General features: G+C 36.7%; 1 protein-coding gene across 1 annotated transcript in view; it reads left to right on the top strand.

The window, feature by feature from the left end:
• Nucleotides 1–13352, top strand: part of PTPRN2 (protein tyrosine phosphatase receptor type N2) — a 674672-nt gene that overhangs the window by 239426 nt on the left and 421894 nt on the right. Inside the window, exons 4-5 of the mRNA XM_059818647.1 lie at nt 3705–3822; nt 8773–8935. Of these exons, the coding sequence (XP_059674630.1) occupies nt 3705–3822; nt 8773–8935 (281 nt within the window). The remainder of the gene's footprint in view (nt 1–3704; nt 3823–8772; nt 8936–13352) is intronic.

Here is a 13352-nt window from a genome sequence, read left to right as displayed (position 1 = left end):
AAAATAATTCTTAGACATATAGTTTCTGTTGATGTAGTAATTGTTAAGTGTTGAACATAATGGGGACATAGACAATAATAATTTCATTATTATTTTTGTAGGTGTGGGTAATAATAATAATTAATTGTGCATGGAAAGAAAAGATCCAGAGAGATACCTGATCGTAATAAGGAAAGACTGGGTCACATCTGAAGCAACTCCATTTGTTTTGATGTGCAAGTTGGGTTTACTGATGGTATTAATGTCTTGTCTTCACTGTCTCTACACTAGCTTTCCCTTTTCATATACATTTAGGTTATGAAGTTTCAATTAAAACAAAAAAAGAATGAAACCTTGGGCTCTGACACAAGTGAAAAGCGCTACTTTTTGTGGGGAAAATTTGTACCAATGACTATTTTTCATGGGGTCTCACTACTGTCAATGCTCTTTAACTAAGAGCAATTTTATATCTGCTACTGCTGTTGTTGTCATAGTTTTTGCGTCACTCCAGTGTCTACCGGACTCTTCTCTTTCCTTGGCATTGTCCGTCTGTGGGAATTCACCGTTGGGAGATGCAGAGCCTGGGCAGACCTGCAGCAGGGGGGATGGTTAATCAGGGGTCAGGCGTCCTCCCGTACCGTTCCCCGTTAGTGACATGGAAGTAATATGTGTACAAGAGCACTGCTGTGATCCTGCGCAGCCAGTGGAGATAAATTGTAATAATTGGGTGGTGAGACAGGAGCTGGCGCTAGGTGTGACGGCAGAGACAAAGGAACAGGAAATCACCATACGGCGTCATATGCTCCTTCTCAACCTTAATTTTGATTGCAGCTGTCAGCGTGGCATTATGGTTCTCAAGTGTGCTGTTTTATTGAGCTCAGCGTGTGGGAGAGATTTTTTTGAAACTGAAACAATGCTGGAAAATGATTGGCATAAGGTTAGCTTTAGACACATTGCAGTTCCTGAGATAGTTGCATAAGAAACAGCAATATTAACTTATTGATGAGGGGATTTTTGAATTAGTTAAAATTTCCATGTTTTGTTCTAACTCTTATGTGAGTTAGAAGTGCTAGGAGATACAGTTGAGAGGGCATATTCCCTTAACTTCAGTTTCATAAGCTCTATAACAAGTATTCTGGTTTTCTTTCATTTCTTTACTCTCCTTTAATGCCACAGTTGCGTTCTTTTACAGTATTAAGGATGGTATACTTGGTACTGCTTTGAAATGCATTAGGAGAAAATGTTAAAATAGTACTGCAGGAGAAAGAAAATATACTGAAGTTAACAAAAGATACACCATTATCATGACCAGTGAGAACTGGGATTGCAATGGTTTCTTATGCCCTTTTACCAAAGCATTGTTTTGTGGAGTAAAAACATAACTAACTGTTGACCCCTCTGTCTGCAGCCATATATATTTCTTTGGATTGAGAGAGATGAATTTCTTGTCCGTATGCATGTACCGCAGATGAACTCTTCTTGAGTTTTTGAACAAAACTCTTCAGAGTAATTCTGTGTATTTTTCTTCAAAGTCTATGTTATTTATTGTGTATTCTTTAGCCCTTAATAGGGCTGGTATTGGCTTAGAGCTACAAAATTAAACTGTAGTGATTTTGGACACATAGTTCATAAATTAGTAGCTTTACTGCTATGCTAATGATTTTAATATGTATGTTTTTCAGCTGAAATTTTTTTGTTGCACATTCTTCTAAACTTGAATGTTACCTTATTTTTTTCTCCTGCATGAATTTATAAAACAAACAGAAATGTGTAGCGCTAGGCAACAGAGAAGTAAACTCGAACAGACATATATATATAGATATAAACTTTCATGTAAAAATCCTTTTAATAACACTACACCAAAATAATCATAGGTGCATGATGACTCATTTCTGTGTATTCACATAAGAACATACTCTGAGCAACCTTAGAATGAGATTTGTGAAATTATTTGAATCCATCCACTTACACGGCACATTTGAAAAGGTGAGATTTGCATTTGAAAAGGATGAATCAGAACTAAAAATAGATTAGATAGAGATTCTTCCCTCTCCCAAGGGTCTGGAGTCACTTACTGTAGCCATTAACATCTAACATGATTTCAGGTGAAGTGTTTCCTTAATAAACTTGAGTAATATTTTTATTTAAGACAAGGAGAAAGAAGGAGCAAAAGTGGAGTGTCAGAGAGGTGTCAGAGAGCTTTTTTGTTTGTTAAAGCCTTCATGCATACTTACGTTGGTTCTAGATTGTTTATTATTATTATTTTCATTAATAAAAAAAAATTAATTTTGGGATGCAGTCCACATAAATCTTGCCCAAACGGGGACTTTTATTTCCTAAAACTTGTCTAAATCCCAGGCAACAGCATAGTTTAAATACTTCCTGGGCCTGTCTTAATCTTATACCCAACTTCTTTAAGTATCTCCCCCTTAGGCTGAAAATTTCATAAATATTAAAGTAATTTTTACTTCTGCATGCTCAGAACTGTCTACTTTGGCAGAATGGACAAATCTCCTGTTTAGACTTCTTTTTTAATTCTGGACCTAAGTAAACAGACAATGAACTCCACCTCAGTACGATGGAAAAATCTGAAGAATACAGCCCCTTTTTAACAGTCCACTGGGTAAAGCACTCACCCAACGAGTGAGGTGGCCAAGTTCTGGGTTCTGCTGTGACTGATGATGCTTTAGCTGCATCCTAAGAAACTGTCTGTACTAACAAATCTGATGTTGACTGCAAATGGTAATGAAGTTTATAACATGTGTATGAAATAGGGACTGAACCAGAAATCCCCCTTCTGAGTCTGATTCTAACAACGAGATACGTCCCCTTCCATCTGGTGCTAGAGAGGATTATTCTTTAGGTGGTTTCTTACAGGAAGCTATTAGCAGGATAACCATTTCTGAAACTTTTATCAATATCCATTTGAGGGTTTTGTGGTGTTTTACTGCGCATGGCATAGAAGCAGAAATTCTCTTCAATTATATGATATTTAGTTATTAGATAATTACAGATAATTGCATGGGCAAGTTTGTTGAACTAAAGTGTTACCGTAACATCTAAAATCTACAAATCGGGTAACAATTATGTTTGGAGTTATATCATTATTTCAAGTATAATTACCATGAGATTGGCAGTGCATGTAATTAATGAGTAATCACTGGAATTTGCCTTCATAGTTGCACTTCCCCCTTGTTGTAAAGTTCTTTGTCGCAACATTTAAATATAAAGATATCATAAATTGACCTCCACATGTGTTATACTTATTTCCATTGCAGTACTAGCTCCTTAATGTTCTAAAAGTGTAGTTTCATGGAGTAAACAGAGAAGGGACAGTGTGCTGTGAATGGGGAAGAAGTGAAGCAACCTTTCAATAGGTACCAGCTAGTGAGGTAACTCTTCTCCATAGCTGTCCAAAGTAACCCTTTTTTGTCTATTAAAGCTAGTTTGTACTAGCTAAAATTCTGCTGAGAGTAAAGTCTTTCAAAATCTCATCACATCGTCTACTGCCTTCTTTCCACTGTAAGTTTGATTAACAAAATTTCATACAGAAGAGAAGAATCTGTAGATCACTCTTGGGTTCCAATTGAACAAATCTTCTTTTTTCTTCTTTTTTTAATATTGTTCACATAGGGCACATTTTTCGCAAAATGTTCAAGTTATTAAATAGTGAGTTTGCTTCTTTTTTTGTTTGGTTTTTTTTTTTTTGTTTCATTATTTATCAGGTTTTACGTGGCAAGATGATTATACACAGCATGTTATTGGTCAGGAACTCTCAACCATTCACAAAATCTACAACAGACGCCCTGATATATTTGCATCTGAAGGATCTGACACAGGAAGGTAAGTCTTCAATGGTGTTTTTGCCTGGTAGGTTTTTGGGACCGTTTGCAAATGATGAGAAATAGGCGGTGAAGCGGAATTAAACACATCACCAAAACCACGATCTATATGATAAAGGGAAACCAGTCATACAACAGCACGGAAAACACCAGTAGGAAAGCAGCAGACAGAATGAATGAAAACCCTCAACTCTGTTCTCCTGATTATCATCAAGTTAAGAAAATATGCCTTCTATTGTTAATTTAGGTGTCAGAATTCAAAACATCAGGTCTTTTATGCAGTTTATGCAGTGTCTAGTGTCAGTTCAGCCAGCTCTACTTATGACTGGCTTAAAGAGGCAGACACATACAGTGGCTCATCCACAGGAGACATTTTAGTCTGGAATAAGCCAACAAAAAGAAACAAAAAGAAGTATTGAATGACGTTTTGAGCAACTGATTATATTTTCAAACTCACATTCTTCCAAAACATAGCTGTAATTGATTCAAAGTCCATAGATTCTCAGCTTTACTTGCAAAATTTGTCCAGGCAGGAGAGATTCATGCAAGTTCCCATGACAGAAAACAATGCTAAGACATTTTTATCTATTCTTTGCACTATAGAAGCCATTTTCCTCATGACTTGAAAGATATTGAGGGGTGACTTAGCAGTTATTGGTGGCAAGAGACACATCTATAATTCTGTAGAGTGATATGGATGTAGGACCTGCAATTATAGCATCTTCATATACAGATACACATATAAAAATACTCTTACCTGGTCTATTCGGTCCTACAGGCTTTCAAGTGCAACCCAACCACACAAACCTCAGAAGGAAATTTTAAAATACATAAAACTAGGAACATTAAAAATGGTAAATTTTGCTTTCTCCTACCTGATTTTAAGAAATGCAATCTCAAAATTAGTGAAATTGAAAGAGGGTGCTTTTTGTTAGACAACTTTCTTCATAGTGGGACAAAGCTTGAGCTTCTGGCTTTGATGAGGAAGATATTGAATGTTGAACTTCAGATCTTCATGTACCCCAGTATGTGGTTTGCATATACTGCAGAACCATTTCTTTTCTAGATTGCTCTTTTATGGAAATAAAAATGCTGTGTAATTGATAATGCCCAGTGGCTTCAGTTTGCCTCAGTTTGTTTTGATTTAATTCATAGAATTTGACCCTGTATTTCACATATGTTCTGATTCAAAAACATTCCTTAAAATCATGGCACCATACATTTCAGGAGTGCAGTAAGGTAAAAACTTAACTTTTTTAGAAGATACTGATCTATAGATTATCATAAAATCAATAACAACATGTGGTTGAATCCATAAACATGTTTTCACTGCTTAGATACAAAAAATGCCATCACTGTATGGATTACTCTCTGTACATGGTATCAGAAATTATTTTGAATGTTTTCTGGGGGAATTTTTCCTAACATGAGTGTATCTAAAACTTTTATTCATGAAAGTAAGATAAAATAGGCCAGATTTCCATGAGATCAAGACTGTATTCTGCAGTGTTCCAGATTCATAGTTATATAAAAATAAAATGTATAAGAAGATATACGAAATAGTTTAGGTTTTAGACTGAGGACAGATGATCACTTTTAGGAGTTCCTGTTGTTATCAGGTTTGAGCTGTTTTGCATTTTTAACTAGAACTATATGTTAAAAAAAATAACCCATTTTGTGTATTGACACTTTAAGAACATCAGAATTTCAAATGTGTTCCACTTATAGCAGTTCCTATTGTGGATAGATTTTCTGAAGTTACCAAGCTGTGCTTCTGAAAGCATTATCTTATGTGCCAACAGTTTAAAGCATTAATTGATTTTTCTCGTTGTCCATTTGCAATACATTCTGTAGGTCAGAGAACAGTAGGAACTTTTTCTCTGATGTCTTGTAGATTTTGATCAAGTTGGCTAATGTTCAGAGTGCTCAATGCGCTTGCTAAAATTTTATCAGATAATAATTAAATAATTAAAAAAGCAACTTAGTGTAGGTATCTAGTTATCAAAGAAACATTATGGCAGGAAGACCTTTTATTAAGGGTAACGTGTGTAATAAGACAATATGAAGTCATACTAATGAGTCATTAATCCCCACAGAGCTGGTGAGAGCAAGAAAATAGGCTCAGACGCTTGAAAGGTAAATTGACTTAGGCTAAATTAGTGCATATGAAACCTGATGGAACAGAAGACATGGATTTCATCTTAAAAAAAGATGCTGAAACTGGGAGCTTGATTTCAAGATGAAAGTTCTTTCTTTGGTGGCTAACTGGAGTGTACGTGGTATTTCCTGGGACCTTATTAAATTTCAAAAAAACCCCACTCTTGAAAAAGGATCCAAGATAAAGGAAAAAAGTCCTTTCTGCACACAGGGAATAAATGTCAGTTGTGTTCATTGGTGCAATTAGGCAAAACCAGAAACGTTTCCAGCAAACTTCAATGTATGAAATGGAGTATAATGTTATTTCTATAATAAAACCATCATTAAGTCAGTAATAAGATTCCCACAGCATTGAAAAGGGAGAAACTTTATTCTAAGAAGTGTGGTGTCTATTAATTGAGAACTTTTTAGAAATACCTGAGGTGCAGTGATTTAGGAATTTCCACAGAAAAGCTTCTAAAGCACTGTTTTTTGTAGGAAATACAGAATTATTTCTGTGGATAAATAATTACATATTATACCCTAAAGTTCATTGTTTGCAAAGTCCTTTTTCAAAACAAATTAAAACTGAAAATACTTCCAAATAAGTGTTCAACAAAAACTGAGCTCACAGTCATTTCTCCTACTCACCAGGTGCTTTTATATATTTGTCTTTCATCCATTTTCCAATATCACTTCAACAAATTTAAATGAAATATTTTAATTCAGTTGCAATAATAGCTCATTTAATGCATCTTACTTTCCGTGTTAATAAGGTAAACAACAGTGATGTACTGGTGAACTACAAAAAAATTTAAAAATCTTTCAGTTTTATTCATAGGATTTTATTAAAGTTTTCATCAAATGAAATGTAATGCTTTGTTAGACTTCTACATTTTTATTGTTAGAAAGTTTATAGCATAAAATATTGCATCTAATGTGGAATTTAAACATAATGTGAGTGCAATTACTGTCTCCATAAGAAAAATGAGTAATCTTAGACCCCAAATTTTGCTTCTACCACCAGTGTGAGTGATTATATACTGTAAATAATGGCTTGAAAAGCCAACCTAAATACTGTCTTTTATCTGTGCATTGAGTTCCCATTAGCTCCAGTGGAAATCCTCGGGGCAGAATTTGGTCTGGTTTTTCTATTTTCCCTTTCTTTTCAAAGCTAGCGAAGAAAGAAGAGGATAGGTGTTGGAATTAATTGATGAATGAAAGATGAGTGTTTGAAACTGGGTTGCCTTCTATGATGAAAGCCTCTTTGGATTAGTTCATCTCTGCTGAAGCAGAAAGCATACTGCCCTGCTCTTTCTGAAACTGCAGATCAGTTTTAGTCTGGCTTTAAGTTGCAAAGGAGGTGGATAATGTTACCTGCATGTCCACCCTCCATCATAAGGCAGAATTTAGAGCTCTGGAACAACAGAAAAATGCCAAGAGCCTGAGGAGGAAGCAAGGCTTATGGTGAATTGTATCAAGATTGCTATAGCGCTCTGTGCAGTAAACCTTCGTTTTCCCAGAGTTGTGTGCCTGATGGGTAGCTGTGGTTTACACTGGGGGGAGGTGGAGGGTTTTTCTGGTACTTCAAAGTGAGCAACCCTGTGAGCACTATTGGTTGCAATGCCACCACAGTCAATTAGATTATTAATTACATTTATTGGTATTAAATTAGTCGGGACACACATTTGATAGAACTGTGAGCATGGGAGGAAGTCTGTTACTTTGTGCATAAAGTAATGTAATTAAATCCAAGATTTGAAAATTTCTTAGTGGTACTTTCTCAAGCTCTGCCCTTACATAAGCACCATGACGTGGGCTGGTACAATACAAAATTTTGCTTACAGTGGCATGGAGATGTTGAAAGTCAAATGATGACTTGTCTCCCTGAGCTGGAAAGCTCTTCCCCCTGGAATTGTTCTTCACTGAAGAAGTGTGTGGGCATGTGGGTAGGAAATGGCGATACCAAAAAGGTGATTTCCCTCAAAACAATGTGTCACTCACAGGGAAGGAAGCAGGCTGGGAACCCTCTCTGCTTTCTTGCACAAGGAATTAAATAGTTACTGGTGTTGACATTTAAATTATCATCATCATTGACATATTGTTGAGATAGATGTGGAGAGCCGGTAATAATTCAGATTCATTGCACACAGTGCTCTGAATATCATATAAACACTTCCGCACTGCTGTTGTTTAATCACATTTTTAGCTTTTCTTTGCAGACATCACCAAGATCTGTCTAAACTAGTCAGGAAACACTGCTATTCTGTGAATCCCAGGCACATGAGAAGATCAGAAGAGATACTTTTTCCATCTCATTATTCCCTTTTTAAGTCTTTTGCTGGAGCTGACTTGCTCAGTTATTTCTGCACATCCAGTAGTCTAACTGTATTCTGTAAATTGGTGCAGGGCAAAATTTATCTTGAATCTCATCATCAGCCAGCAATTTTTAAAAATCTTAGAACCATCTCATATTTCTTTGGGGTGCAATTTAATCATGCATCTTTTCTTTTTACAAGTGTTTTCTAGTCTTCCAAATATGGGTTTGCCTTGATGTAGGCGTTTTATTTGATTTACTGTTGGATCATTAACTTTGATTCATGCAATAAATTGTTAATAGTGCAAGACTTTTTGGCTGCTTTTGCTGAAACATTAAATTTTCTATACTTTTTTGGTTGTTAAGCTTTTGAGTGACTTTATTGTTATGTATGGAACTAACTTCACTGGTTTGCAGCATAAAACAGTGCCTTTTTAGTTGGGCACCTTGTACATTGTACTGGCTCATAACTTTCTTTTCCTTGCTTTTGCTGTGCAGGACTTTGAGACAGAATGCAGATAATGAAAGAAATTACGATCTGGAAAACAATGTGAACTTGGCCAAGTCTCTTCAGCAATATCTTAAATATCTTGGTATTCTCTCCCAGTCTGCAGTTACAAATTTGTATCCAAGGAAGATGAACGACAAAGCTTCTGTCAAGGTAGTAGTTTTAACGTGATTCCTACATCCTGTGATTTTGGCTTCCTTCTCTGAATTCTCCGTATTTTTCACTTGTTCTTTCTGTCTCAAGACCAGACATTGTTTCTCACTGTCTCCTCCAATTGATTGTTGTAACTGCACTAACCATGTTCTCTCCGAATGGGTTGAGTCAGCTTCAGCATTGTAAACAATAGAGCTCTTCTAATCTGGAGCACTTTGCCTTAATTAGGGACAGATTGTAAGTGGGGAAGGAGAAAGAATGGGATAAAGGTGGTAACATCTTCACTGGCTGATCTGAAACCCTTCTTAGAGCATCTGAACTGCTCCTCTCTATACAGCTGATTGAACTACCCTGTGAATTCTTGCTGGTGTTTATGGTGCTTAGAGTACAATTAATAAAATCTTTGAGCAGGTTTTGATAATGGATGTGACGAATCGTGCCTCAACATTTCCTACTTCTTACTGATCATAAAGGAAGCCTATCGTGGCCAATTAAGGTTCATATGTATACATTACAAACATATGTATAAATCACAGCCATTAAGTCTTGAGTATTGGCTATGTTAAAAAAAACACACAAATGTCTATCTGAGAACTAAGACAATTTTTTTCTTTCCTAGAGAAAACCTGTCTCACTTTAAGATGGAGCTTGATAAATTTATAAAAATGATTGGATGACGGGGTTGCGTATGACAGGCCCTTATAGCTCTTTATCTTTTGCTCAAAAAATGTGTTTTTCCAAAGCAGTCTATTATTTTAAAAAAATATGTTGCTATTATAGCGATCCTTTCAAAGTATTGGTATGTGCATTAATACAGTGTAAATGCAACAACCATAGCTAAAAAATATACTGAAGTTTTAGGAAAAAAATCAGGCAAAGAAAATACAGTGTCAAAGCCAAACTGCTAGTTTTTTCCAGGAACTAACTCAGAGACACAGAACTACTGCAGTGTATCTGCAACAGCAACTCCCAACAACAGTATCAGTTGTATCAACTATTTAGTCATGGTGTAACTGAAATGTTATTATTCCTGTCAGTGGCCCCAGGTTTCCAGTGTCACTGATTGGCATATAGAACACTTATGATTTTTGGTGTATGCCATTAGGTGTTCATCCGGGGTAAGAGAAACTTGTAGGCAGCGGCAAGGCAGCTTTGGGGATGGATGAGTGACCACCTTCATGGTACTTTTCCTCCACTCTCTACTTGTGGGCACTGACTGCAGTGAGGATGCCCTGCTTTGAATCACTGGCTTTCAGAGACAAGAAAACTTTCTCAAGAAGTATTTCAGTGGGTCTGGTGCTGTCATGCAAGTTCATAAATAATCCATATGGCTGAGACCTTCTGTGGGGAAGCCTGCTGTGATAACACCACCCACCGACCTTATCGACTGTTGCCATGGAGATGGGTACTCTGAAGCCTGGGGGAGTGGGATAAAGAGGAGAAAATCTGGAAATGAAGCACGTATAGGAGCAAACTACACTTCTATTTACTAAGGAACATCTTAAAACAACAGACATTGAGTCAGTCGTGTTACCTATAATTTAAAATTAAACAAAAAAAAGGAAAATTATCTTAAAAGTTAGTAATCAGTCATGAGTTTTAAATGATCCTGGAGACGTTTCCCTGTCCTCTGCAAATCAAATGCAGCTGCTGTTCTTTAACGAGAAAGAAGAGGGACAGTGTGTTTGTACCTTGATTCGTTGGGTCATTACTGGACTAACATTTAAACAAAAGAGAAAGAAGGATTTTTGCTACTCCAGGAAGGAGAAAAAATGCAAAATTTAATGATTTGAAAAGAGTAGGAAGGAAAGTAACTGCAGGAGCTGCATTTGATATGGTAATACCACTTGAAATTGAAAATGGCTATCTTATGCACTTTAATTGCATGCTTCGACAAAACCTTGGTACCTTATTTTTGTATTTCATATATGGATAAATTATGAACATACATTAAATAATTGTAGCAAGATCTTACCTTTTTAACTTTCTTGCACTTTTCTGATTAAAAATAAGGGTAAGACAGAGGTACTTTACCCTACTTAAACTTAGAATTGCAGCTTTGGGGCCTTTGCCCTTCTTAAAAATAATTTTCTTTCAAGTATATATTTACCTCTGTCACTTCATTCTTGCTGTCGGGGAGTAGGAGATGTAACACTACTCTGGTTGCTTTGATACCTTACCTGCTATGAAGTACAGCTGAATCTTGCAGAAATTTAGTGCTTCTAGGCAGACTTCCTGAGTGAATTCTGATTTGTTCCAAAACTGTCATCAGAGGACTCTGGCCAAGAGTAAAAGAACGGAAGAAAAAAGACAAAGAGGATTTAAAATATTTGTTGTACTCCAAAAGTGTTATTTAGTACCTTAACTTAAATATCTTTAATCAAACTCTTTTCCAAATTTTTGGTCCTTAGTTTTCCTACTATCTTCCATGTGTGTTATCAGAATAAAACTACAGAGCTTCATCATTACCAGATAGAGAGCACACATACAGTTATGCACAAAGTTGTAAAATGAGACATGGCAAAACCTAAACCAGGTAACGCTTTTCCTCTTTCCCTTGTTCAGACAACTGTCAGTTTGAGGCTTGATACAACAGTGACAGAAATAACACTATTAAATTTAAATCAGGTGATGGACCAAAATTCCTATAATGTCTACCATTTATTGCAAGAGCTTCTTTGAGTGATTTTTGAAGCACTTGAAGTTCGTCACTAACTTAGAATTTTTTCTCAGTATTTAGACAGTATCTACTGCAGGCTGTAAACTAACCAGTTGATAATGACTCTGCCAGTGGATAAACAGCAGTAAATCAGGAGGTTTGGTGGGTCTGTTTCCTTAGGATTACAATTGTAATAAACATTTCACTTTAGTTCAGCTGAAAAGAGTTGTTCAGAAAATGGGCACTTGGTGGCATTTGTTACTTAAGCATTAGCTAGTGGGTTTTTGTGTTTGGTTTTTTTCCCCCACTTGGGCTTAATGAAGGTTTTACCATTCACAAAATACTGCATATCAGTCTTTGTGATTCCTTTCTACCCAACCTGGACTTAGTATGGAAAATAACATATAGCCAGGCACATACACATAATGAGAAAGCTTGGTTTATCTTATCTAGTGAGGCAAGAACTGCAGAGGCTTGAAATCACGTGTGAATTACCCTGCTCTTCTCCCCTCCAGTTAGAACAAATCCCTCTCGTAGAAAAAAACCCAAAACCAAAACCCTGAAAAAACCACTACACTGTTGACATTCTTAGAGAATCTGAGAAGCAGAGTTTTGTTGCGTTCGAAGGGACGGCAGATAGCTGATATTACTAAAGCTAGTCAGCTGTAAAAGGAGAGCTTGCTTGCTTTGCTGCTGATGGCAGTCCTGCTGGTGAGCTCTGTGTGAGCGTTTGCAAGCAGGGCGTGTGGGAAGCCTTGAGGAAATCTTTAAATAAAGAAGGTGGAAAAAGAACAAAATAGCTATGTCCACTGCAGCCATCACAACAAAGCAAAAAAGAGAGGCAACAAAAATGATCGGTATTGGAAACAAATACTCCTGTTGTCTACTTTTCACCAAGGCAGTGAGGAATGATCTTACATTATAGTTTTTTAAAAAGTCCAAATGCCTGCAGTTGAATAGTTACAGGAGATTTCAATTATACTGCTTTCATCTGACCGAGAACGAATTTTTAGTTATGACAGAAAAAGAAAATATTCAAAATGTGATCCAAATGTACTTAAAGTCTCAAAATCAGGAAGAAAATAAAAATAACTAACCTGGAACTGTTTGTTTTTTCCTTGAACTAGCTATCATTTTTAGCTGGAACTGCTTGCTTTTTTCTTGAAATAGCTATAATTTTTACATATTCTCTGGCCCTCTGGTAGCCTAACTTGTGAGTTTTTTAATGCCTCAGGATGGCAAAAGCACGCTGCTTTGGTAACATAGCGCTGCACTGGGCTCGTTTCAGACACAGTGGCTATAGCACGCAGCAATTGCATCCACCATACCATATAGCTGGACACCCTCTTCCTCACTCTTCTGATGTCCCAGCTCCACTCTGGGGCTAGACATTCCATCGGCTCCTCTGGGAAACCTTCTACGCTGTAGGAATAAGGAAGTTGCCTGCTACACTTACGCTAGTGCTGCATTTCTTGTTGCAGGGGTCTCTGGTTTATGGTTTAGAGTTTTAGGGCTAGAAGATGCATGTTACTGCTCTTATTTCTTCCCCCTGGCTTGGTCTCTGAGGTCTACAGGCATGGGTCCCACCTGCTGCTAAGGTTTTCTTCAGCTGGTGTGCCATTCAGGCCCTAGTACATAGTGTAGGCAGGAAGAGAGAAAATTGATTATCTTGGAGTCTTCAGGGAGTTTCATCCATTTTCTGCTTTTTCTGTCTCTTTGGTTTTAATTACTTGCATTCGTTTTCAAGGTAAACTTCAT

Source organism: Gavia stellata, chromosome 6, assembly GCF_030936135.1.
Source record: "Gavia stellata isolate bGavSte3 chromosome 6, bGavSte3.hap2, whole genome shotgun sequence".
In the NCBI taxonomy this organism is placed as follows: domain Eukaryota; kingdom Metazoa; phylum Chordata; class Aves; order Gaviiformes; family Gaviidae; genus Gavia; species Gavia stellata.
This window is presented reverse-complemented; position numbering and strand designations above follow the sequence as displayed.